This window comes from Ceratotherium simum, chromosome 11 (genome assembly GCF_057802395.1).
Source record: "Ceratotherium simum simum isolate JZ-2026a chromosome 11, ASM5780239v1, whole genome shotgun sequence".
NCBI classification, from domain to species: domain Eukaryota; kingdom Metazoa; phylum Chordata; class Mammalia; order Perissodactyla; family Rhinocerotidae; genus Ceratotherium; species Ceratotherium simum.
The window spans coordinates 15,305,281-15,331,553 of NC_141910.1; the positions used below are offsets into that span (position 1 = coordinate 15,305,281).

General features: G+C 40.6%; 1 protein-coding gene across 1 annotated transcript in view; it reads left to right on the plus strand.

Moving 5' to 3' along the window:
* Positions 1–25,212, plus strand: part of PAIP2B (poly(A) binding protein interacting protein 2B) — a 35,220-nt gene extending 10,008 nt beyond the window's left edge. Inside the window, exons 2-4 of the mRNA XM_004435563.3 lie at positions 21,313–21,461; positions 23,944–24,120; positions 25,078–25,212. Of these exons, the coding sequence (XP_004435620.1) occupies positions 21,324–21,461; positions 23,944–24,120; positions 25,078–25,134 (372 nt within the window). The 5' untranslated portion in view covers positions 21,313–21,323 and the 3' untranslated portion in view covers positions 25,135–25,212. The remainder of the gene's footprint in view (positions 1–21,312; positions 21,462–23,943; positions 24,121–25,077) is intronic.
* Positions 25,213–26,273: the final 1,061 nt, after the last annotated feature.

A 26,273-nucleotide genomic window follows, 5' to 3' on the forward strand; every position in this document is an offset into this window, starting at 1 on the left:
TTGTGTGTTTTTAAAGGTATTAGCTATGTTCATCCTTAAGATTTTTTTTTAAGCAGTAACTTAAGAGAATAAGAGAAACTTTTTCCAAAAAAAAAGAGAAATCATTGGATTTTATCTTTTTGGAATGTTGGAGAATGTAGTCTGCTGCATAAAACATCAGGCATGCTATGGATTTTCACTTGTTTTGGTGATCTGTCATTGCATTGGTTGAAGTAATACTAGTAATTCTTGTAGTCCCTCTGAAGATGAAAAACGAAGGCCAAAATCATAGACCTGGCATAGAAGCTGGATACAGGAGACAGTTATGAAGGAATAGATAGATTCCTTATCTATATCCTACACACATATATATAATGCACACATATATATATATACATATGTATAATACACATACATACACACATATATTTTTTTAACTATTATTATTTTTTTTAGCTAAAGACAGATAGACCTGTGCTGAACTTAGGCATCATATAGAATCTTCAAGTTGAAGAGAAAGGAAACTCTGGAAGCCACACCTTTCCATGGAGGAGTTTTGCTTCAACAAGTTTTTCTCACTTGTCTGCCATCTAATTTCTATTGTTCCTCTGCTAACAGCCTCATTTTTCAAGTTGACCAGCTAGTCTAGCATTGACTGTTGGAGAAATAACTGGTATTACAAACAATGGGTTGGGCAGACTCCCTACTTGGAAACATTCCTGTTTTGCTCCGTTTACCCCCTCAGAGAACAATTTGGGTGAGGAAAAGAGGAGTAGAACTAGATCCTATGGACTAGACCAGTAGTTCTGAAGCTTGGCTGCACATCAGAAACAACCCACAAACTTTCTAAAACACAGTATAGATTTGAGACCCCACCTCTAAGACCTTCTGAATCATTATCTCCTAGGATGGAGCCTGGGGGTCTACATTTTTAACAACTTCCTGAAGTAATTTTATGTAGCTGGCTGGGCTCTATGCCTCTGACCAGACTGGTGTTGGTCCCAGGTAAATTTTCACCAGCCTGTGGTAAAATAAGAAAAATTAGGACCAAATAGTGTTTTTCGTAAAGTGAAATTTATTAAATTTAAAGAATTGTCTTTTGCATTGAATGGAGGCCTTCCTGTGTTTTTTGGTATTAAAACATCCTTTTATAAAATGATGTTGGTAAGGATGTTTTTACCATCCTTACTTAGTTTAAAAAAAAATGTAGTCCTATGTTGTCCTCCAAGTATTTTTGAAAATTTACTGATCTGTGAAATCCTAAAGATTGGATACCTCTGATCTAGTCATTCTTGGAAATCATTTTTAAAATACTTTGGAATACAAGTCCATAGAGTGTCCAAAACCTTTGGCCAGATGAGTTTCGGAATTCAGAGTTTTTCAGATTTTGGAGAGGTGCTTTCTCTGTATGTTATATAATGCCCCAGTAGTCTGGTGCAGCACCCTTAGTCATACACATTAATATTTCTGCGCAAAACAGGAGTGTTCACACTAAGTGGGATAAATGAAGGCTGTATATAACTTCACATCAGTTCAGGCCAAGTTTTAGTGTCAACTGAATTTTGACATGAAACATATGGGAAATTTCTGGTTTTTAGAGCTTTTTGGATTTTGGAATTGTGCATGAGGGATTATAGACCTGTTTGGAGGTCTGCTTTCTCATCCTAAAAGTGCTGGCAAGCTTCAAATTAAATGGAGCCTTGAATGTTTATGGTAGAGAATATAATTTATTTTGATTTAAACACACTAGCCTGTAGTATGACCTTGTTTGTATTTTCCTTCCAAAGACCTGGTCCTTTGTTGAATTGCATTTTTCTTCAGCCTGGTTCCCACACTCCCATTAGCAGTATCTGAGAAAAATCAGAGTTTTATGTCATAGCGATTCTGGACTAAAGTGAGAATTGTGAGAGTGTAAGGTAGTGGCTAAGAGCATGGGCTTTGGGGACAGAAAGACCTAAACTTAGGCTCCAATTCTGGCACTTACTAGATTGTAGCTTAGGCAAGGTGTTTAATAAGTCTCTGAAATGGCAGAGAATTCCTCTGAAAAACTGGGATAATAGCAGCATGTACCTTATAGGATTGTTGTGAAGATTAAGAGAGAGAATGTCAGTGAAGTACTCAGAAGAGCTGTTACTTTATTCTTGTCTTTTCCCCTTGTATTTGGGTAGATCAGTTTGTCACTCGATTGTCCTCTGGAGCCCTCTTTCCCTTAGAGGTCTGGGTAAACTTGCTTCAAACATTTCCCCAGTTCATGACCTATTTCTGTGCTGCCCTTGCAATTTAGACGTCAAATCCTGCCTCTTCAATGGTTTCCACACCCAAAAACTCCATAGGCTCCTAAGCTTTAGATGACCCTGCTAGTTTTACTGAAAACTGAAGGTCTTAGGGTAGAGATCACATAATGCAGTGGGAGGCCTTTCGCTATCTGAAATGTCCCACTCTTGACTCATGTTTTTCTTCTTTACTCTTTTCCAGCACTGTGCTTCCATTAGCCAGGGAAACGTTCCCCTTTCTCCCATGGAACAGTTCTGCTCTTACCCTGGCTCCTCAAGGACTCTCCTTCTATCCCAAATTAATTTTCAAGGAGTTTCTCCCACCCAAAATGGTACCTTTCCTGAAAAGACTTCTAGTGAATACAGTTTTTTCTACCTCATTACATATGTATTTAAACTGCTTGGCTCCTTTCTCCCCACTTTGCTGTGGCAGACAATCCTTTTCTCCAGAAATATATCAAATAAAATGAGCATGTGGTCCCTCTTGGTGATTTTTGTTGGGATCCATGGTATGGATTTCTTCCAGTTTAGATAACTTCGCTGTGGCAAGCTTTTATGCCTAGCCGATAGCTCATGAGAGGAATGTTATAGCCACCTAGTGTTATTAAATGCTAAAATAGTAAACAAGAACATATAAAAACATTTTCTAGAATAGAAGTAGGAGTTTTTTCCCCCTCAAGAGTAGTTTAACCTGCCAAAAACAGATTCCTGAGTGAAGTTGTTACTGGCTTTGGGGAATTACTGTTAATACTCAGAGAAGAGTGCTCAACAAATATCCTAGCCCCTCAGGGCATGGGCTCCCTTCCTAGGAAATGAAATTTAGAATACAGCATTCTAGAAATGGCAGTTAATTGACAGATTGTTTATTAAGGACCTCTGTGGATACACAGAGACATGCTAGAAGCTGTAAAAGACTTGATTCTTGCCCACAAGAAACTTCTAAGGTTATAAATAGACTGTTTCCAAAACAAATAATGAGTAATGCTCACTCGAATATATATGTAATCAAAAATGAAATCCGGGTGGAGGTGGGGGAGACCTTAGGCAGAGATGGAATTCTGGCTCTGAATTTCTTTCTTTCTTTCTTTCTTTCTTTCTTTTTTGGTGAGGAAGATTGGCTCTGAGCTAACATCTGTTGCCAATCTTCCTCTTTTTGCTTGAGGAAGATTGTCCCTGAGCTAACATCTGTGCCAGTCTTCCTCAATTTTGTATGTGGGACAATGCCACAGCATGGCTTGATGAGCGGTGCATAATGGGTCGGCACGTGGGATCTGAACCTGTGAACCCCAGGCCGCCGAAGTGGAGTGCGTGAACTTAACCACTGTGCCACCAGGCCGGCGCCTATAGTGATATTTCTGACAGTATTGTGCATTTAAAAAAAAAATTAAACTGTCATCAGATCAGTCTAAGACAGTTAGAGGCTTCTTTTTTTTTGTGATGAAGATCAGCCCTGAGCTAACATCCATGCCAACCCTCCTCTTTTTGCTGAGGAAGACTGGCCCTGAGCTAACATCTGTTGCCAATCCTCCTCCTTTTTTCCCCTTTTTTCTCCCCAAAGCCCCAGTAGATAGTTGTATGTCATAATTGCACATCCTTCTAGTTGCTGTATGTGGGATGCTGCCTCTGCATGGCCAGAGAAGTGGTGCGTCGGTGTGCACCTGGGATCCGAACCCAGGCCGCCAGTAGCGGAGTGCACGCACTTAACCACTAAGCCACAGGGCCGGCCCCGAGGCTTTTGTTTTGTTATTGAGAAAGGTTACACATATTTCATATGTAATAATTTGCCCATAGGAATGTTTTTGATTAATGTTATCTGCTAAAGACTTCAGTTCACTATATTTCCCTGTTAATAGCATATAGTATCTTTTTGGAGCTGGATATGGAGAAGTCAAGGTCCCTGTGATGACCATCATTTGATGTTATCCTGGGAGGAAGATTGATGGCCTTTATTCTGGGCAAGTAGAACTTGAGGGTGGATCTGGGGTACAGAGAGCTTACCACTGACTATCAGCAAGTCTGTTGATTCTGCCTTTGGAAGTGCCTTTGAATGCTTTATGGAGTACATTTTATGTCTATTCTGTACATTTCCAATAGGGTAATAGTAATATCACAGAACATCCTTGAGGCATTGTTTCTAAAAGTTTGTGGAGTGTTAATGGGTGTTAGATTAAAAATGTAATAAATAGGGGCCGGCACGATGGTATAGTGATTAAATTCACACATTCTGCTTCACTGGCCTGGGGTTTGCAGGTTCGGGTCCCAGGCACGGACCTACACACCGCTTATCAAGCCATGCTGTGGCGGCATCCCATATACAAAATAGAGGAAGGTGGGTGCAGAGGTTAGCTCAGGGCTAATCTTCCTCAGCAAAAAGAGGAAGATTGGCAACAGATGTTAGCTCAGGGCCAATCTTCCTCATCAAAAAAAAAAATAAAGTGATAGATAATAAATAAATAATAAAGACAATTAATTAGGGAAATGCTTGGTAGTTAAATAGGACTTCTCAGAGCAATGAATTTACTTGGCCATGGATTTTTTTTTTTTTTTTTGCAAAGAGCATTCACCAATTTGGGAACGGCTGATGTGGGATTTAGGGTAATTGGAATTTGGACTATTCCATGTAGAGTTTGCCACTATATTGGAGGAATTGTTCTTAGTCTTTATTTAGCCTTTCTGTAATCAGAATCACCTATAGCAGCTAACAAGCAAAAATACAAATGTTGGGTCTTGGCGCAGACCTAACAAATCATAATATCTGAAAGGTATGATTGTGGAAAAGCTTCTAAGTGATTCTATTGTACTCTAGAGAATGAGAACCACTGAATAGGAATATACCTTCTTAACACTTGCTAAATGCATCTTAAACCTATTTGAGTACGCTTCTATTTTGTATTCTTGGCTCTGTTCCAGGGACTAGACTATTGCAGTAATTAAGTTCAGTGGTGGTGTTCTTCCCAAAGTGTCTGTATCCAGATTTTCAGATTCCTTTTCATCAGTAGGGCAAATTTATAGGTCAGTATAGGACACATTTTAAAGATTTTATTTATTCATTTTTTTCCCCCCAAAGCCCCAGTAGACAGTTGTATGTCGTAGGTTCACATCCTTCTAGTTGCTGTACGTGGGACCCGGCCTCGCGTTGGACGGAGAAGTGGTGCCTTGGGGCGCGCCCGGGATCCGAACCCGGGCCGCCAGCATCAGAGCGCACGCCCTTAACCGCCAAGCCACGGAGCCGGCCCAAGGACACATTTTAAACAATATAAAAGAGATTGCGTTCTATTTATGTTCTCTTTCTGATCTGGCAGCCTTGAGTTTAATTTAGAAGATGCTTCTATTTGTAATTTACTTTTGTTTTTAGTGTATTTTACTGTTAGGGAACCCAAATGATTTTCCTCTTGACTTGTCAACTAATAAGCTTTTGAAAGCTTCTTGTCAACTTCTAATTGCAGGTAAGTTCAGTTTTCTGTGTGCTTAACAAGCACGTTGATATTCTACTTGCAAGCCGTTTTCTTGCATCAAATGGAAGATAACTAACGGAGCATTTGTGTGTTGAGGTCAAGACAGGAAAACTTAGCAGGGTGATTACTTCCTTATTTTCTGTTAAAGTCCATGCAGCTTCTTCGAGAACAAATGAAGTGGAAATAGAGAGGACAAGATCATTCTAATTAGAGATTGACCTGGAACCTGTTTTTTATTTTTGATTGATTGATTGATTGATTGATTGATGAGGAAGATTCACTCTAACATCTGTTGTCAGTCTTCCTCTTTTTTTTTTTTTTGCCTGAGGAAGATTAGCCCTGAGTTAACATCTGTGCCAGTCTTCCTCTATTTTGTATGTGGGTCACCGCCACAGCATGGCTTCACAAGTGGTGTAAGTCTGCGCCCGGGATCTGAAGCTGCATACCTGGGCCGCTGAAGCCAAGCGCACTGCACTTAACCACTAAGCCATGGACCTGGAACCTGTTTTTTAAATCTCTATATACATATCCTATGTATCCTTCCCACCCTACCCCCCAAAAAGCTGAACTACTCATCCTGCCTCCTTTCTACCTGGATCTTCCACCAGATGATGGAGAAAAGTGGATGGGGTTTATGTACTTAGTAAAAGAAGACTTTGTAAAACAAGGAGAGAGAGAAATTATTTTAGTGTAAAGTATAACATGGCATATAAAAATATGTTCTATATGAATTTAAAAGGTTTTATAAAATTATTTCTTGTATTGCTTATGTAGCTTTAAAATGTATGCATATGTATATATGTATGTATATATATGCACACACCCATACACACATATATGACCCTGTGAATAATTAGAAGAGGAAACAAAAAGAAAATCACAAAGCTGGAGTTTGATAGGTTTATCCAGCAACTGTCCAGGCAGCAACAGAAGCATTCCTGCCACTAGGAGAGTGAAATCTCCTGCCATGGGGTAAGGATATTTCATGTGGCTTTGTAATGGATAAAATCTCTCTCACCATGCTCTTCTTCCGTCAGCTCTGAATTCATGCTCACCATGCCACCATCTATTAACTAATTAAGAATCCTAGGCATTTAGATTTTGAATCATGTGAATATATTAGCTATTCAAAAAATAAATATCCCTTCCTGCCTTCCCATGGCCTACATTATCAGTTATTCCTTCTTTCGCCTTTATTTGTAGCCTCTCCCTCTCCACTAGACTCTTTCTATGAACACTTAACCATGCTTTATACTCTCCAGTCTTTAAAAATAGTTTCCAGGAACCTCTTACCCCTCCAGTTTCTGTCCATTCCTGTCCTTTCCTTGGCAGCTGGACTCCTTGAAAGAGTTGTCAAATACTTCCCGTCTCCTGCAATTCGTACCTCCTCCATTTGGCTTTCTCTCTCATTTCTGTTCATGGAAACTTTTCCCATTAAGGTCATCAGAGATTTCCAAGGTCCTAAATTCTGTGAACACTGCTCAGCCTTCCTCTTGACCTTTCAGCAGCCTCAACACACCCACCTTACTGGGTGTATTAGTTCCTTTTGGCTGCTGTAACAAATTACCACAAACTGGTGGCTTAAGACAATATAAATTTATTTTCCCGCAATTCTGGAGGCCAGAAGTCAAAAATCAGGGTGTCAGCAGGGCTGGACTCCCTCTGAAGCCTCCATGGGAGCGTCTGTTCTTTGCCTCTTCAACTTCTCGTGGCTGTTGGCATTCCTTGACTTGCCTGTCCAGAGATTGACTTCGCATTCCAATCTCTGACTCCATGGTCACATTGCCTCCTTCTCTCTGTCTCAAATCTCCCTCTGCTTTTCTCTTATAAGGACACTTATCATTGGCTCTAGGGCCTACTGGGATAATCCAGGATGATCTGCTTATCTCAGGTCCTTAATTTAGTTACCTCTGCAGAGACCTCTATTCCAAATAAGGTAGCCTTCATAGGTTCTAGGGATTAGGATGTGGACATATCTTTTGGGGGCTGCCATCCAAATCACTACACTAGGGTTCTGTCTTCCCTTGATTTCTGTGATTCCACACTCTTCTGGTTTCCTTCTCAACTCTCTGGCTTATTCTTCTCAGTCTTCTTTTCTATATTATCCTCTTCCTCTACCTGAATTTTTTAAATGTTCACATGCATCAGGTCTGGGTCTTGGACCTTCTTCTCATCTCACTTTGCCCTTTCTCCCTAGGCAATATCTTCTAGTCCCATGACTTCTCTTACTATTTATATAAACGACTATGCCAAATTTCCATATTTAGCCAAACCTACCCTTTTCTTGATGCATATAGACAACCTACTTATGTCACCATTTGAGCATTTCAGAGGCATTCCAAATTTAATGTGTCCAAAATAGAACTCATCACCCTTTTTACCCCCACTCCCCATCACCACCCAAGAAAAGTTTGCCCTTCCTACAGAGTTCCTTAGCTCAGTGAATGACATTACCATCCACCCAGTTGCTTGTGCCAAAGTTATCCTTGATATTTTCCCTCATTCTGTCTCCTCACTTCCAGTTCGTCACCAAAAACAACCTAAAATAGTTTTGGAATCTGCCTACTCTCTTCTTACTGCCATTATCTTAGTCCAAGCAGGCACCATTTTTTCATCTGGATTAACACATTAGCTACCATATGGGTCTCCCATTATCCACTCTCATCTCTCTAATCCATTTTCCATATGGCAGCCTGAATGATGTCAAAATATAAATTGAATTGTGTCACTATGCTGCCAAGAACCCTTTTTAATGGCTTTCCTTGCTTTTAGGATGAAATCCAGAATCCTTCATGTAGCCTCTAATGTCCTGCATGATCTGGCCCAGTCTGCCTGAGCAACCTCCTCTCTCTCTCACTCTTTTTTTTTGCTGAGGAAGATTTGCCCTGAGCTAACTTCTGTTGCCAATCTTCCTCTTTTTGCATGAGGAAGATTTGCCCTGAACGAACATCTGTGCCAATCTTCCTCTGTTTTGTAAGGGGGCTGCCGCTACAGCATGGCTGCCAACGAGTGGTGTAGGTCTGCGCCCGGGAACCAAACCTGGGCCACTGAAGCAGAGCATGCCAAACTTAACCACTAGGCCGTGGGGCTTGCCCCCAACCTCATCTCTCTTCCTTGCCATTCTCACCACTGTTTCTCCTTTCACCCTCCAACTGTATTCATACCTACCTTCTTTTAGTTCCTGCAAGTTCCTTCCTGCCTCTGAGTCTTTGCACATGCTTTTCACTCTTCTCTGTATTGCTAGCTAACTTCTATTCTTCAGGAATCAGTGAAAATATTGCTTGCTCAGGGAAACCTTTCCTAACCATCCCACGCTTCTGGACTTGATTGAGTCCTTCTGTTCTTTTCTAATTGTCCCTTTTACTTGTCCTTTTATAAGATGGATCATAATTATTCTTAATTATTTGCATGTCTCTCTCCTGAGAGAATGTAAGTACCACCAGGGCAAGGACTGTGTACCCTGTCCAAGCACCAGTCAAGCACAGTGCCTAGGGTAAAGAGCACTCAGATATTAATGAGTGAGTGTGTCTAATGACCTGGGTTGCTAAGATGTAATTGAGAATGGACAAAACCTGAATCAGTGGCAGCATATTTGAAGTAAAATAAAATTTAAAACTGTTATCCGTAATATTTAATTTTATTTTTTATTTTTTTTTTTATTTATTTTTTTTTTTTATTGCAGTAACATTGGTTTATAACATTGCAAAAATTTCAGGTGTACATCATTGTACTTCTATTTCTGCATGGACTACATCATGTTCACCACCAAAATACTAATTACAACCCATCACCACACACATGTAACGAATTATCCCTTTCACCCTCCACCCTCTCCCCTTCCCCTCTGGTAACCACCAATCCAATCTCTGTCCCTATGTGTTTGTTTATTGTTGTTATTATCTACTACTTAATGAAGGGAATCATACGGTATTTGGCCTTCTCCTCTGACTTATTTGACTTTGCATTATACTCTCAATGTCCATCCATGTTGTCACAAATGGCTGGATTTCGTCGTTTCTTATGGCTGAGTAGTATTCCATTGTGTATATATACCACAGCTTCTTTATCCATTCGTCCCTTGATGGGCACTTAGGTTGCTTCCAAGTCTTGGCTATTGTGAATAAGGCTGCAATGAACACAGGGGTGCATGTACCTTTGCAAATTGGTGTTTTCAAGTTCTTTGGATAAATACCCAACAGTGGAATAGCTGGATCATATGGTAGTTCTATCCTTGATTTTTTGAGGAATCTCCATACTGTTTTCCATAGTGGCTGCACCAGTTTGCACTCCCACCAGCAGTGTATGAGAGTTCCCTTCTCTCCACATCCTCTCCAACACATGTTGTTTCCTGTCTTGTTAATTATAGCCATTCTGACAGGCGTGAGGTGATATCTCATTGTAGTTTTGATTTGCATTTCCTGATAGTTAGTGATTTTGAACATCTTTTCATGTGTCTGTTGGCCATCTGTATATCTTCTTTGGAGAAATGTCTGTTCAGGTCTTTGCCCATTTTTAATTGGGTTGGTAGTTTTTTTGTTGTTGAGATGCATGAGTTCTTTATATATTTTGGAGATTAAGCCCTTATCAGATGTATGGTTTGCAAAATATCTTCTCCCAATTGTTAGGTTGTCTTTTCGTTTTGTTGATGGTTTCCTTTGCTGTGCAGAAGCTTTTTAGTTTGATGTAGTCCCATTTGTTTATTTTTTCTATTGTTTCTCTTGCCCGGTCAGATGTGGTGTTTGAAAAGATGTTGCTAAGACCGATGTTGAAGAGCTGTATTGCCTATGTTTTCTTCTAGAACTTTCACAGTTTCAGGTCTTACATTCAAGTCTTTAATCCATTTGGAGTTAATTTTTGTGTATGGTGTAAGGTAAGGGTCTACTTTCATTTTTTTGCATATGGCTATCCAGTTTTCCCAACACCATTTGTTGAAGAGACTTTCTTTCCCCATTGTATGTTCTTGGCTCCTTTGTCAAAGATTAGCTGTCCATAGATGTGTGGGTTTATTTCTGGGCTTTCGATTCTATTCCATTGATCTGTGTGTCTGTTTTTGTGCCAGTACCATGCTGTTTTGGTTACTATAGCTTTGTATTATATTTTGAAATCAGGGAGTGTGATACCTCCAGCTTTGTTCTTTTTCTCAGGATTCCTTTAGCTATTCGGGTCTTTTGTTGTTCCATATGAATTTTAGGATTCTTTGTTCTATTTCTGTGAAAATGTTGTTGGAACTTTGATAGGGATTGCTTTGAATCTATAGATGGCTTTAGGAAGTATGGACATCTTAACTATGTTAATTCTTCCAATCCAAGAGCACGGAATATCTTTCCATTTCTTTGTGTCTTCTTCAATTTCTTTCAGAAATGTTTTATAGTTTTCGTGTACAGATCTTTCACCTCTTTGGTTAAATTTATTCCTAGGTATTTTATTCTTTGTTGCAATTGTAAATGGGATGGTATTCTTAATTTCTCTTTCTGCTACTGTTGTTAGTGTACAGAAATGCAACTGATTTTTGTATGTTGATTTTGTATCCTGCAACTTTACCATATTCGTTTATTACTTCTAAAAGTTTTCTGGTGGATTCTTTAGGTTTTCTATATATAAAATCATGTCATCTGCAAATAGTGACAGTTTCACTTCTTCCTTTCCAATTTGTATCCCTTTATTTCTTTCTCTTGCCTGATTGCTCTGGCTAGGACTTCCAATACTATGTTAAATAGGAGTGGTGACAGTGGGCATCCTTGTCTGGTTCCTGTTCTTAGAGGGATAGCTTTCAGTTTTTCACCATTGAGGATGATATTAGCTGTGGGTTTCTCATATATGGTCTTTATTATGTTGAGGTACTTTCCTTCTATACCCATTTTATTCAGAGTTTTTATCATAAATGGATGCTGGATCTTGTCAAATGCTTTCTCTGCATCTATTGAGATGATCATGTGATTTTTGTTCTTCATTTTATTAATGTGGTGTATTACGTTGATTGATTTGCGAATGTTAAACCATCCCTGCATACCTGGAATAAATCCCACTTGATCATGGTGTATAATCTTTTTAACGTATTGTTGTATGCGATTTGCTAGTATTTTGTTGAGGATTTTCGCATCGATGTTCATCAGTGATATTGGCCTGTAATTTTCTTTTTTTGTGTTGTCCTTGTCTGGTTTTGGTATCAGGGTAATGTCAGCTTCACAGAATGAGTTAGGGAGCTTCCCCCCTCAATTTTTTGGAAGAGTTTGAGAAGGATAGGTATTAAGTCTTCTTTGAATGTTTGGTAGAATTCACCAGGGAAGCCGCCTGGTCCTGGACTTTTATTTTTGGGGAGGTTTTTGATTACTGTTTCGATCTCCTTACTGGTGATTGGTCTATTCAAATTCTCCACTTCTTCTTGATCCAGTTTTGGAAGGTTGTATGATTCTAAGAATTTATCCATTTCTTCCAGATTGTCGAATTGGTTGGCATATAGTTTTTCATAGTATTCTCTTATAATCTTTTGTATTTCTGAGGTGTCTGTTGTAACCTCTCCTCTTTCATTTCTGATTTTACTTATTTGTGCCTTCTCTTTTTTTTCTTGGTGAGTCTAGCTAAAGGTTTGTCTATTTTGTTGATCTTTTCAAAGAACCAGCTCTTGGTTTTATTAATTTTTTCTATTGTTTTTTGGTCTCTATTTCATTTATTTCTGCTCTGATTTTTATTATTTCCTTCTTCTACTGATTTTGGGCTTTGTTTGTTCTTCTTTTTCCAGTTCCTTTAGGTGCATTTTTAGATTGTTTATTTGAGATTTTTCTTGTTTGTTGAGATAGGCCTGTATTGCTATAAACTTCCCTCTTAGAACCGCTTTTGCTGTATCCCATAAATTCTGGCATGTCGTATTTTCATTTTCATTTGTCTCCAGGTATTTTTTGATTTCTTCTTTGATTTCTTCGTTAACCCAGTCGTTGTTCAGTAGCATTTTGTTTAATCTCCATGTATTTGTGGCTTTTCTGATTTTCTTCCTATAGTTGATTTCTAGTTTCATACCGTTGTGGTCAGAAAAGATGCTTGGTATTATTTCAATCTTCTTAAATTTATGGAGACTTGTTTTGTGGCCTAATATGTGATCAATCTTGGAGAATGTTCCATGTGCATTTGAAAAGAACGTGTATTCTTCGGTTTTTGGATGGAATGCTCTGTATATATCTACTAGGTCCATCTGTTCTAAGGTGTCGTTTAAGGCCAATGTTTCCTTATTGATCTTCTGTTTGGATGATCTATCTGTTGGTGTAAGTGGAGTGTTAAAGTCCCCTACTATTATTGTGTTACTGTCTATTTCTGTTTTTATGTCTGTTAATAATTGCTTTATATATTTAGGTGCACCTACATTGGGTGCGTAGATATTTACAAGTGTTATATCCTCTTGTTGGATTGTTCCCTTGATCATTATGTAATGCCCTTCTTTGTCTCTTTTTACAGTTTTTGTTTTAAAGTCTATTTTGTCTGATATGAGTACTGCTACCCCAGCTTTCTTTTCATTGCCATTTGCGTGGAGTATCTTTTTCCATCCCTTCACTTTCAGCTTGTGAGTGTCTTTAGGTCTGAAGTGTGTCTCTTGTATGCAGCATATATGGGTCTTGTTTTTTTATCCAGTCAGCCACCCTATGCCTTTTAATTGGGGCATTTAGTCCATTGACGTTTAAAGTAGCTATTGATAAGTATGTACTTACTGCCATTTTTTAACTTTTTTATTTTTTTTTCCTCAGTGTTTAAGTAGTCCTTCTCTGTTCCTTACTTCTTCTATACAGAATTGATGGTCACTTTAGTTTGACCTCTGTCTGAAAGCTGTACTCTTTAACTACCCTCCTCCCTCCTTTTATGTTTTTGATATCATATCTAACCTTTTTTGTGCATTTGTATCCATTACGTTCTAATCGTGGAAATAGATAATTTTTCCTATTTGTGGTCTTCTTTCCCCTTAAATCAGTCCCTTTAACATTTCTTGTAACACTGGTTTCTTGGTGACAAACTCCTTTAATTTTTGCTTATCTGGGAAAATTTTGATCTCTCCTTCCATTTTGAACGATAACCTTGCTGGGTAGAGTATTCTTGGCTGTAAGTTTTTTCCTTTTAGCACTTTAAATATATCGTGCCATTCTCTTCTAGCCTGTAAGGTTTCTGCTGAGAAGTCAGCTGATAGCCTTATGGGGTTTCCTTTGTATGTAACTTGACATTCTCTTGGCTTTTAGGATTCTCTTTATCTTTAATTCTGGACATTTTGATTATGATGTGTCTTGGTGTGGGCCTCTTTGGGTTTATCTTGTTTGGGGCTCTCTGTGCCTCCTGTACCTGGATGTCTGTTTCCTTCCTTAGGTTAGGGAAGTTTTCATCTATTATTTCTTGAAATAGATTCTCTGACCCCTTGTCTCGCTCTTTCTCCTTCCGGGACACCTATAACACGGATGTTAGTGCGCTTGATGTTGTCCCAGAGGTCCCTTAGACTGTCCTCACTCTTTTAATTCTTTTTCTTTACCTGTTCACCTTGGGTAATTTCTTCTAGTCTTTCTTCCAGCTCACTGATCCGTTCTTCTGTATCCTCTACTCTGCTTTTGAGTCCCTCTAATGAGTTTTTCATTTCCAGTATTGTATTCTTCATTTCTGATTGGTTCTTTTTATATCTTCCATTTCTTTGTTGACATTCTCACTGAGTTCATCTATTCTTCTCCCCAGATCAGTGAGCATCCTTAACACTCTTAGTTTGAACTCTCTGTCAGGTAGGTTGCTCATTTCTGTTTCACTTAGTTCCTTTTCTGGGGTTTTGTCCTGTTCCCTTACTTGGAATGTATTCTTTGCCTCCTCATTTTGCCTCTTTCCCTGTGCTTGTGTCTACGTATTAGGTAGGTCAGCCACGCCTCCTGCTCTTGGATAGGTGACCTTATGTAAGTGATGGCTTAGGAGGCTTCCAGTGTGCTTCCTCAGTTCTCAATGTTCCAGGGTGGCCCCTATGTGGGCTACGTGTGTCCTTCTATTGTGGCCTGTTAGCTCTCCCTATAGGCGCCCAGGAGGCTGAGTTATGCTCCTGGCCAGCTGTTGTAATGCTCAGCTGCTTGTAGTTGTTGTGGGCCCTTCAGTCTCTTTATCAGGTGTGGGGAGCCCCAGCACAGTTGGCTGTAAGTTCTAATACCACATTTGTGTTGCAGTATTTCTTTTAAGTGAGTAGGCCCACAGTGTGGCAGGTTGTTAGGCTCAGGGCCTTAGAATTGCTGTAAACCTCTAGCCTATTAGGTCTCTTGTCAGCTCTCTGAGGATTGCAGCTGGGTGGGGCTGGCCTCAGGCACAGGAGCACCCAATTGTTTCAGGCTTTGGAAGGTGGGGCAAACCTCCTATGTGGGTCTTTGAGAAGCACAAGTCTTCTGCAGCTGACAAGCCCTGCCGCCCAGAGGTCCACACACACAGTCAACACAGTCCTGCCCCGTGTGAGTGCCCTGACCTCCCCAAGCGGACCCAGTCTCTCCACGGCGGGAGCCCCACACACTCCGCCACCACCCCACACTCTCCACCCGCTTCCTTGTGCACACCCTGCCCCGCGCAAGTCAGCTCAGCTGCCCCGCTGCAGAAAACCCACTCACCAACCTCTGCAGGCCCACACGTTGCCTGAGGGCTTGTTGTTAGGGGGGGCCAGTCTCTAGGGTGGGCTGCCTGCCATGGCTGAGCTGGATTAAATCGGTGCTCTAGCGGGTGGAGCAGACCCTGGGCTAGCAGGTCTCAGGAAAACTCCAATGGCGTCTGTGTCAGCACGCTCACACCAGGCCACAACAATGGCCGCCGCCAATGTCCCAGTCCCTGGAGAGGTCTCACCCCTCACCGAGATGCACTCAGGGCCTATTAGGTGAGTCTCTTGTCACCAAAGCAGTGTGCACCTTTCTTTCTGGTGATTTTAGGATGCGTTCTGAACGGGTGAGTTTGTGCGCGGGCCCTTTAAGAGCCAGTTTTAGTTTCTTTGTGAACCGGGTTTTCTGGGGGTGCTCCCCAATGCTTTAGTAGCAGGCAAGGTCAGATATTATGCCACTGGTGTCGATTGTGCTGGGTCCACAAAATGCCCACAGCGGGGGCGCTCCCCGGCTCAGGACCCCGCGCCTCCAGGGAGGCTGCGTACCTGTGAGCTGCTCCCGGCGGCCGTGACGCTGGCGGCTTGTGAAGGCGGCGTTTTTCCTCTCCGGAAGGGAGTCTCTGCCTCTTCCACCCCAGTTAGGATTGTCCGTTGTTGCAGGAGTTCCTCTCATCCAGTTTTCAGTTCTGTCTCAGGGGTAATTTTTCCACGAGTAGTTGTAAATTGGCTGTGTCCACGGGAGGAGGTGAGTTCAGAGTCTGCCTACGCCGCCATCTTGACTCCGCCTCCTCTAATATTTAATTTTAAAATGGTATTAACCAGACTGAACAAAGTTAACAAGACTGTAGGAAACAGAATAGTAGAGACTAGTTTTTATATCAACTGCTCAATAGACTTTTCCCAGGTAATTTAGTCAAAAGTGCCGTGTATTCTTCACAGTCAAGCTGTTATCATGGGGACAGTCCAGGTTTATAGCTTCTGAAAGATCTCGTTTAGGTTCAAAGCATAGCTAGTTTTTGGTATGAGCATGTTGGATCTGAAAGTTGTGGGTGTTCAAAGTGTTGAACTGATGAAGCATGTATTCTAGAAATAGCCTAGAGACATCAAAAGTCCTGAAGTTCTTCATGGCTGGGAACCAAGGTCCCAATTTCAAGCCAAATATTTTAGACACAAACCCTTGACCATGGTAAAGTGCTAAATCAAATGCTTGGCAGGCTTTAGCACCCCTCTTTTGGCTATGAACAGGCCTATGTGCTTTCCCATCTTCAGCCAAAATGACTACTGTTATTTTCCATTTTCAGCATGTTTGCCATGTATGTAAGAGGGAAAGTGAGGTGGAGGGGGAATAAGTTTCAAATAGTTCTTAGATTTCATAATGCAGTATAGACACAGACCAGACATAAACTCTTTTATCTCCTGTTGAGGTCAAATTCTTGAAGAACTTCTCAAGCAATGACCTACTTCAAGCTGCACATTTGTCCTCCTGATGGATAAGAGGAAAGATGTGGCAACTAGTGGTTTGTGTGGCAGAGCTAGTTGTCATTGTTTATTGAACGCCTGTGTTATGTATTGCTGTGTAACAGCTTACCCAAAGCTTGGCAGGTAAAACAACAAACATTTATTATCTTACAGTTTCTGTGGGTCAGGAATCTGGGGGCAGCTTGGCTGGGTATCTTTAGCTCATAGTCTCTCAGGAAGTTAACAGTCAAGCTGTCAACTGGGATGGCTGTCTCATTTGAAGGCTTCTTGGTTGGGCTAAGATGAACTTCTAAGGCCACTCACCTGGTTAAGAGGATTCAGTTCCTTGCACATGGGCCTCTGTAGTGTAGCTGACAACATGGCAGCCATTCTGATTCATGATCCTTCTTATGTAACCAAGGATTTCCCCCATCTCTGGAAGCTTTGGGGGTATTTTCTCTGTCCCCGCTACACTAGAATTTCACAATGATGTGTCTTGATATGGATGAAATCAAGTGAAAGAATGAACATAAAAGGTCAAAATAGGATGGTTAGAGAAACACTGTGCTGTTAGAGGGCAAGCATGGTAGATGGTGAGCTGGAGAGGAGCTGGGAACAGAAAGACAATGTTAGATGAAACTCTGGAAGCAGGAAAGTCAGGGAAGTTACTGGCAGTGGTCCTATCTTATCTGGTGTCTTTCCCAAGTTGGAAGTCATTCCCCAAATGCCTTACCTAGGAGTTACCAGTCTCCAGCAAATTCTCCCCATTCCCACTCTGCCACTGAAGTCGAGGGGCATATTAAGCACCAGTTCACTGTCACCCAGTAGGCCCATAAACTAGTGTTGTTCTTGAACTAACCCAGCAACTCAGGTTGCTTAACCCCAGAATCTGGTACCTTCTTTGGTCTTCTTATAGCATTATCTAGATTTTTTTTTTTTAATTTTTTCTTTTAATTTTATTTATTTTTTCCCCCAAAGCCCCAGTAGATGGTTGTATGTCATAGATGCACATCCTTCTAGTTGCTGTACGTGGGACGCGGCCTCAGCATGGCCAGAGAAGCAGTGCGTCGATGCGGGCCTGGGATCCGAACCCCGGGCCGCCAGCAGCGGAGCGCGCGCACTTAACTGCTAAGCCACGGGGCCGACCCTGGTTGTTTTTTTTAAAGTGAAGTTGGACAGATTATATACCTTAAGTCATATCATAGATATGAAAGTACTTTATAAATTGTTAAGCACTTTACAAATTAAGTTGTTCAGTTGCTGCTATTTAGAGAAACCGAATTTTCCAATTGTGTGGAAGACTCAGGCAGAAGGGTATAAAATACAAATCTGCACTGTACAGCCTACTGTGAGAGAACCACTTTCCTAGTATCTCAGTATTTTCAATTCTTCTCAAGTGTTTGCATTAAATTGGGTAACATCCTCTTGTTGAGATTATGGTAATTTTCCATTCTCTTTCTCTTGAACTAGTGCATCCTGCAATTTGCTCTCTGTGCTACATCTTGCTCTTAAATTAGAAGGGTATTCTGTTCTTTCTTCCTCCGCCTTCCCTTTTTCCTTATGGTCATGTGCACTTCGGATTTATTTTTTGGGCAAAGGCAGATGTTTTAGAAAACTGAACTCTGATTCTCTGTGGATGATTTCCACATTGATAGGGAGAAATCACTGTGCTGGTTGAAGACAACTGCCAAATGAGTTTTTGAAAATATAAACTGTATAACCTGCTACCCAGCAAGGATCAGGACCTTTAAGAGTCTCTGTGCTTAGGAATACCCTACTTAGGTATGCAGTTGCCCTGGCATTTAGAGCAGATATGCTTCTATCATTGTTATGCTGCAAATGGAAGTGGTGAAAATAAAGAACTGGTTTCCTCCCCTCTGTAGCCTTATGGAATTATTATTATGGAGTAGTATTTGGAATAATCATTGATTTCTTTTGTCTCTATCTAAAATGTTAAACGGATGTATTTCATACTAAGGGCGCTATTGAAGCCAACAGTGAATTAAATGGATTCTGTCTTAAAAGAAATTCTTTTTGAACTATCAGTGAGTTGTTTTTCCATCTATTCCTTACTCTTCACCATTCTCCCTTGTCTTTTAAGAAGATTAGATTTTCTAATGTCCATAACAGGTTAGAAAATTGCAAAAACTTTAAAGGGGAGTAAGCAATAATTTTTTAGCGTACCCAGAAGCAGACAAGGACTTTTTTGTGAATGTTGCCAAGATGGAAATGAGTGAGGAAATAATTTGTTAAAGAAAACTTAAAGATGCACCAAGGAGGATGGGGGAGGGGATGGAGTTGAGATTGAAGGGAAACAGGCTAGAAAGGGAAAGTTGCCTAAGCACAGTGATCCACAGGTATTTATTGAGTTCCTAATATTGAGATGAGTTACAAAACGTATAAACCTCCATCTTACTGTTCAGGAGTTGCGAATCTAATTGGAAAGAGGAAAATTATGCATACGAGATACAACAATTAAGTAGTATTAACTCCTTGCTCATTAGGTATAAGATTGTAGAGGAGAGAAGAGATGAGTAAAGACTGCAGTGGTTTTTGAAGGATGGGTAAGATTTAAATAAAGAACAGAAAAAGAAAAAACACATTCCAGATGATAGCGAACACATCAAAATGGGTTTGGAAGCCAAAGTGTAAACAATTAAAAAAAAAGTACATAGTTTAAAAGGCCATAGAAAGTTAGACACTCACACAAGCTGTAGACAAAAATTAAGCCTGGCAAAAACTCCCACCAAAAATGTTAGGCAAATAAAATATTTTTTATTTATAAATTACTTTATGAAAGATAATAGAAGAATTTTTTTGAGGAAAAGATATATACCCTAATAGGAAAATGGGCAAAGTACTTTAGCAAAAAAAATCATTTTAGCTAAAAATTACAATATGAGAAATATAGGGTGAAAGGGATAATTCGGTACATGTGTGTGGTGATGGGTTGTAATTAGTATTTTGGTGGTGAACATGATGTAGTCCATGCAGAAATTGAAGTACAATGATGTACACCTGAAATTTTTACAATGTTATAAACCAATGTTACTGCAATAAACAAAAAATTTATTAAAAAAAAAAAAAGAAATATAAACGGCCAGTAAGTCCATCTCAAAATATTCAGCCTCAGTAAATATCAAAGAAATGTAAATGTAAATAATAAATTGCAAGTTTTCTTTATGAAATTGGCAATGATTTAAAAAATAATAATACTCATGAATGCAGAGGAACACGCACTTACGTACTACTGGTGGGAATTTAAATTCTTATGGCAATGTGGCAGTAAATCAAAAGCCTTAAAAAACACATACTTTCCCATATAGCAGTTCTATTTCTAGGAGTTATCTTTAGGAAATCATTAAAAAGATGAACACAAGAAGGTCATCCAACCTTTATAATACAGAAACGTTGGAAACACCCCAGAAGATGGTATGGTATGTTAACCTAGAAATGGGAAAACGTGAATGATGGAGCTTCATGCTGTTACTGGAAGAATGCATACTTGGGGAATGTGTGTGTGTGTATATGTATCTGCTTAAACATAGGGGAAGTCAGGAAGGTTATATGCACCACATTGTTAATTGTTTTTAACTCTGGAAGGTTGGACAAGTGGTGACCTTAATTTTCTTTTTGCTTATCAATACAATGAACATGTATCTTTTTTTTTTTTTGTAAGGAAGATTGGCCCTGAGCTAACATCTGTTGCCAATCTTCCTCTTTTTGCGTGAGGAAGATGGTTTCTGAGCTAACATCTGTGCCAGTCTTCCTCTACTTTGTATATGGGATACTGGCACAGCATGGCTGATGAGTGGTATAGGTCTGCACCCGGGATCCAAGCCCACAAACCCCAGGCTGCCAAAGCAGAGGGCGTGAACTTAACCACTATGCCACCAGGCCAGCCCCTATCATTTTTTGAAATATGTTTTAAACAAAAACAGAGCTTGAGAATCAGAATAAGGGGCAGTTGCTTACAGTGTTCATTAAGAATGCATTTTCTGGGCCGGCCCCGTGGCTTAGCAGTTAAGTGTGCGCATTCCGCTGCTGGCGGCCCGGGTTCGGATCCCGGGCGCGCGCTGACGCACCGCTTCTCTGGCCATGCTGGGGCCATGTCCCACATGCAGCAACTGGAGGGATGTGCAGCTGTGGCATACAACTATCTACTGGGGCTTTGGGGGAAAAAATAAATAAATAATTATAATTAAAAAAAAAAAAAGAATGCATTTTCTCTACCTATTTAAATGTTAAGGAAGCTGTGTGATCTTGATTAGGTTCTAGAACCTACAGAAATTTGCCTTGAAAAGATTCCCCCCACCTACCCACTTGCCTAGAAAGGCTAACTAAGCCTAGACATTTTTTTCTTTTAACTCTTAAAGAATTATACATCTGTATAGTTGATAACTGCAGGACATGGTTAGTTTTATGACAGTTACAGACTAGCAGTTTCTGTTCATCTATAGTTAATAACTTTGACTTAAAACTTCAGAAGTTTCTGGAAGAATCTAGATGTTATGAGTTTTCACTTCCTTGATCCTTGTATCATTTTATCCTTTCTTTTGCTCCTCTTTAGGTTCTGTCATAATGAATGGATCCAGTGTGGCGAATACATCACCCAGTGTAAAATCCAAAGAGGACCAGGGGTTAAATGGGCACGATGAGAAGGAAAACCCATTTGCAGAGTACATGTGGATGGAGAATGAAGAGGATTTCAACAGACAGGTAAAGAAAGAAGTAGAAGGTTACTGATATGTGTAACTCAGCAGCTCTACTATTTTACTATCAGTCTGTCACAAAAGAAATGGGTTCCTTGGCTTTAGAATAACTTAAAAATACAGGGAGGCCTGGTCTGGGCTGACCCAGAAGCATCTTCAGCTAGTAAGAGACCAGAGTGACAGTACTTTGGAAGAAGATACTGATCTTTTTTACCACATTGATTAAAAGAGGATCTAGGGGCTGGCCCGGTGGCGCAAGCGGTTAAGTGTGTGCGCTCCACTGCGACGTCCCAGGGTTCGCCGGTTCGGATCCCGGGCACGCACCAACACACAGCTTGTCAGGCCATGCTGTGGCGGCGTCCATATAAAGTGGGGGAAGATGGGCATGGATGTTAGCCCAGGGCCAGTCTTCCTCACCAAAAAGAGGAGGATTGGCAGATGTTAGCTCAAGGCCAATCTTCCTCACACACACAAAAAATAAATAAATAAAAGAGGATCTAATGCCATGGTGACCTGGTATAGACTTCTGGGAAACAGCAGCTGTGAACAGACAGGCCAACCTGGCATGCCCCAAATAGGAACTCAGGGACTGGCAGAATGTGAGTCTGAGATAGAGAAGTGTGTTAGGTGGGGAAAAGTTAGACTACTTCAACAAAGATTTAGCAGTAATTCTTTGTCTTATATCTCTGTGATGTTAACAGCCCAAGGTAAGCATTCCCGGTAGACAGGTGATTCTGCGACCACATGATCCTTTTCATGGTGTTGCTCTGCCACCCCCAGGGCATTTATCAACTGAGTAGCTGAAGGGTAATTAGAAGTCTAGCCACTGGGAAAGGGAGAGAGCCAAAGGCCAAGGCAAGGGATCTCCTTTTAACCAAGTGATGCCAAAGTACTCACATCCCTTCTGGAAATGTTACGTGATGAATAGTTACACAGCTGTATCCAGCATGGGAGACGCAAAATGTGGTTTTTAACTGAACAGCCTGGTGCTCTGGGAAGAAGGAAACCAGTTTAGTGGGGGCAGCCAGCAGTTTCCACCCCAAGTGGCGCACCGTGTCATGATTTATGTGAATAGCACATAGACCATGCTTCCTGTCACACTCCTGTGCCCAGGTAACATTTTTCGTGGGTTGTGCCTGTGAATAAGGGTAGATTTAACGAGGGGGAGCACGCTGTTATGCTGTTGGGGAGAGTTAGGGCAGATCTTGAGCAGTCATGTTAAATCTGGTGGCTTGGAAATATTTTGTGGTTATTATTATAAGAACTTTATAACTATCTAATTTATTTGAGGTCAAAAAAAGTATGACTGATTGTTATATTGAAATACTGTTTTTAAGTCTTGCTACCAGTGACTTTTCTTTTGAATTCATGAGGCTAACTGCATTGGCCAGTTTGGGTGATTATTATTTTTTTTTTTTTTTAAGATTTTATTTATTTTTATTTATTTTTCCTCCCAAAGCCCCAGTAGATAGTTGCATGTCATAGCTACACATCCTTCTAGTTGCTGTATGTGGGAGGCGGCCTCAGCATGGCCAGAGAAGCGGTGCGTCGGTGCACGCCCGGGATCCGAACCTGGGCTGCCAGCAGCGGAGCGTGCGCACTTAACCACCAAGCCACGGGGCCGGCCCTGGGTGATTATTTTTGCTTGACCTCCCCTCTGGTGGTGGCGCCAGTGAGCTATGAATCTGTCACCAGGCAGCCTGCAGGAAAAGGATAGCCAGATGTGAAGCAGAAGGCCTGTTAAAATCACACGAATTCTGCAGAGTGAACCATACTCTTTACTAGGAGTTAACAATGTCAGCAAAGAGGTGTAAAATATCCTAGATATACATTCCTTTAGTTTAGGGTAATCTTTAAGAAATAGGGAGTTGTTTAAATAGTCCTATTATTTTTTGTTTTGAAAGAATACTGCATCGAGGACATCATTTTCTATTGGTATGCCAAAAAGTGTTTTTTATCCTCCTAAGGTTCTAGAAGAATTTTTCTCCCTTTGGGGCCTCATTACCAGAAAAGTGGGCCAGAAGCTAAGAGCTGGTTTTGATTTAATCTCCACTATCCAGGTAGTGGTCTAGTTACAGAGTTCCTGTACCTTTTTCATACTTGTAAAATGGGAAATTTAAGAAGAGTTGCTTCTTAACAAGATCGAGAAAAGAATTTCAAGCTTTAAAATGATTTTCTGCATGTGCCACATGAATGGATAATATCTGTGTCACATATTAGAGATCTTAGAAGATCTGTGTATACTTGGAATTTCTGCTATTTTGAATAACTATTTCCTCAGTCTTATTGTTGATGGAATTTGGTAGGAAAATTGAAAATTATATTTTCTCTAGTCAGTCATTAGAAGCATCTTAATTCTTAGTAAATGTCAAACAAGATCATTCTTAATTTCGGAGTAATAACCTCTGAAAGAAAGAAGTGGAGAAAAAACTGGAAGGGCTGAGTCCCACTGCGACAGTAAGTCAGAGCTCCTCATCTTTGCATGCTAGGTGGAGGAGGAGCTGCAGGAGCAAGACTTTTTGGACCGCTGCTTCCAGGAGATGCTGGATGAAGAAGACCAAGACTGGTTTATTCCATCACGAGACCTGCCTCAGGCCATGGGACAGTTGCAACAGCAGTTAAATGGACTGTCGGTCGGAGATGGTCATGATTCTGAAGATATTTTGGTAAGAGCCATATGTAGTTCCACATGTGACATAGTGAAAAGAATATAGGATTTGGAGTCACAGACTTTTTTGCTGGCCCTGCAACCTTGGGCAAGTCTCTGGAGCCCTCTGAGGCACTGTTTCTTCACTCATCACATGGGCATTATAAGAGGGTGCACTGAAGACACGTTGCACCTCGTAAAGCACTGTGAGAACATTATTGTTGCAGCATTACCAGCTTTCATTTTCCCCAATGGGCTCTTCAAAGTAGAGTTGGGATTAAGAATAAAAAATTGAACATGGAAGAGGTTTGGTTTCAAATTATCATTTTCTGCTGTTCTTTCCTTTTACTGTCCCTCATATCTATATTTATAGTTTTGAATGATGCTGTTATAAAAGTGGCCTGCTCATTTTGGAAGGAAAATACTCCTAAGAGGCCATTTTCCACTTATAATTAGAAGACCAGAGAAATGAATTCCCTGCCTCCCATGTTTACTTAATGTCAGAATTCTGTGAGTGATATAATTCTCACACAACTCATGTTCTGAGTGACTCTGCCCTGCAGTTTGCCAAGATTTTGGATATTCATGAGAGTAGATAACCAAAGAGAGTACAGCAAGATGAAAAAAAAATAGGAATTGTAGTAACTGGTTTGATGGAATACTTTGATTTCATCAAGTTAAGGTACTCAGTGAATTGAAAAATTATTTTTGGAGTCGAACTTACAAGCCTCTAATGAAAACATCATGAAGGGTACCAGGAGTCTAAAGCAGGAAGGAGAAAATGAGATTGGTTGGGGCTTAGTATGCCAGGAGCCATTGAGAGCAGCCCAGCAAAAACAGCCTGAGTTGCAAGGAATTCTGTTTTTTTCTCTCCTTGAGGCTGAGAGGAAGGTATGGTAATAGTGGAAGCAGGGAGAAAATAAGTTTTAAAGTACAGGTTTCCTTGGGATTTATGATCTCTTGGTTCTTATTTCAGAGCAAAAGTAAGCTGAACCCGGATGCCAAGGAATTTATTCCAGGAGTGAAGTACTGAGCTGACAGAGAGCTTTGAGGAGGACTTGTGTGTCCCCATGTCTGGGGACAGCGCTGCACAAAAAGGCGGAGCTGAAGGTGGGGGTGGGGCGGGTGGGGGTGCACAGCGGGGCGGTGGGGAACAGCAGTTTAACTTGACACTGTGACTGGAGTAACCAATGTGCTCAGTCTTACTCTGCAAGCCTCTGAGTATTTCCCTTTTGTTCTACTGACTTTCATTTGGAGCAGTTTCCTATTATTATTATTAGCTTTTTGAGTTAAGGAAATGATAATCTTTTTATTCCCCTCCATCAGGAATGTTCTGCTGTGTGTGTTTAAACAAAATAAGCTGACCAAGAAAATCTAGGTGTTTAAGAATGCCCTTCTCACCCTGCTGTATACTTACCAAGGGCAATGAACACCTGGAGAACTACTTGTCAAGTCTTTTAAGCTAGATGGGAAGAGAGATGAGTGGAAGTAGCAGGTGTTGCAAACCAGAGTACGCAGCTCAGCTCCCCAGACTCCTTGGGGGTTTCCTGCCATGAACTGGGCTTACCAATGGCCTGCCAAGCCCGTGTCTCCCTACCTTGAACCCCATTCAAGAAAACAGAGACTTAAAGTACTGGTTTATGGTAACTCTTTTGATGGTTGATGGAAGTTGTAAATCGGAAGGGGAGGACTGTGATGGTGATTGAGACTTGAATCATTCATTTACTCTTGGCCTACTCTTAAGCCTCTGTTTACAGCTACCATCAAACTCATTAATAACAAGGTAAAAGAGCACTAGGGTAGATTTGCCACTTTGTCCCTCAGGGTATCTAGTCCCCTGTCTCCTTTCCACTCCAACCATACTCTGTTTTTAAGGAAAGATATTGTTACCAAAGGTACATGAGAGCTTTGGCCATCAGCTTTTGGCTTCTCTTCAGGCTGGGGAAGTCATCCTTGAATCATGTTAGTTGTGTCTTAAGTTTATTTTGACAATTAATTTTTTTCCAGCCCCATGAAGACTTTGTCCTCTTGGTATCTTACTTCCCTTAGAAAGGTTTTTGCACTTTTAACAGTAAATATGTTTTTCAGGACACTAGCAAGAAGCTCTAGTCACAATATGGATGCTTCTCCCCACCTTACAGAATTATGCAAGAGAACTCAAAAATGGCCTAG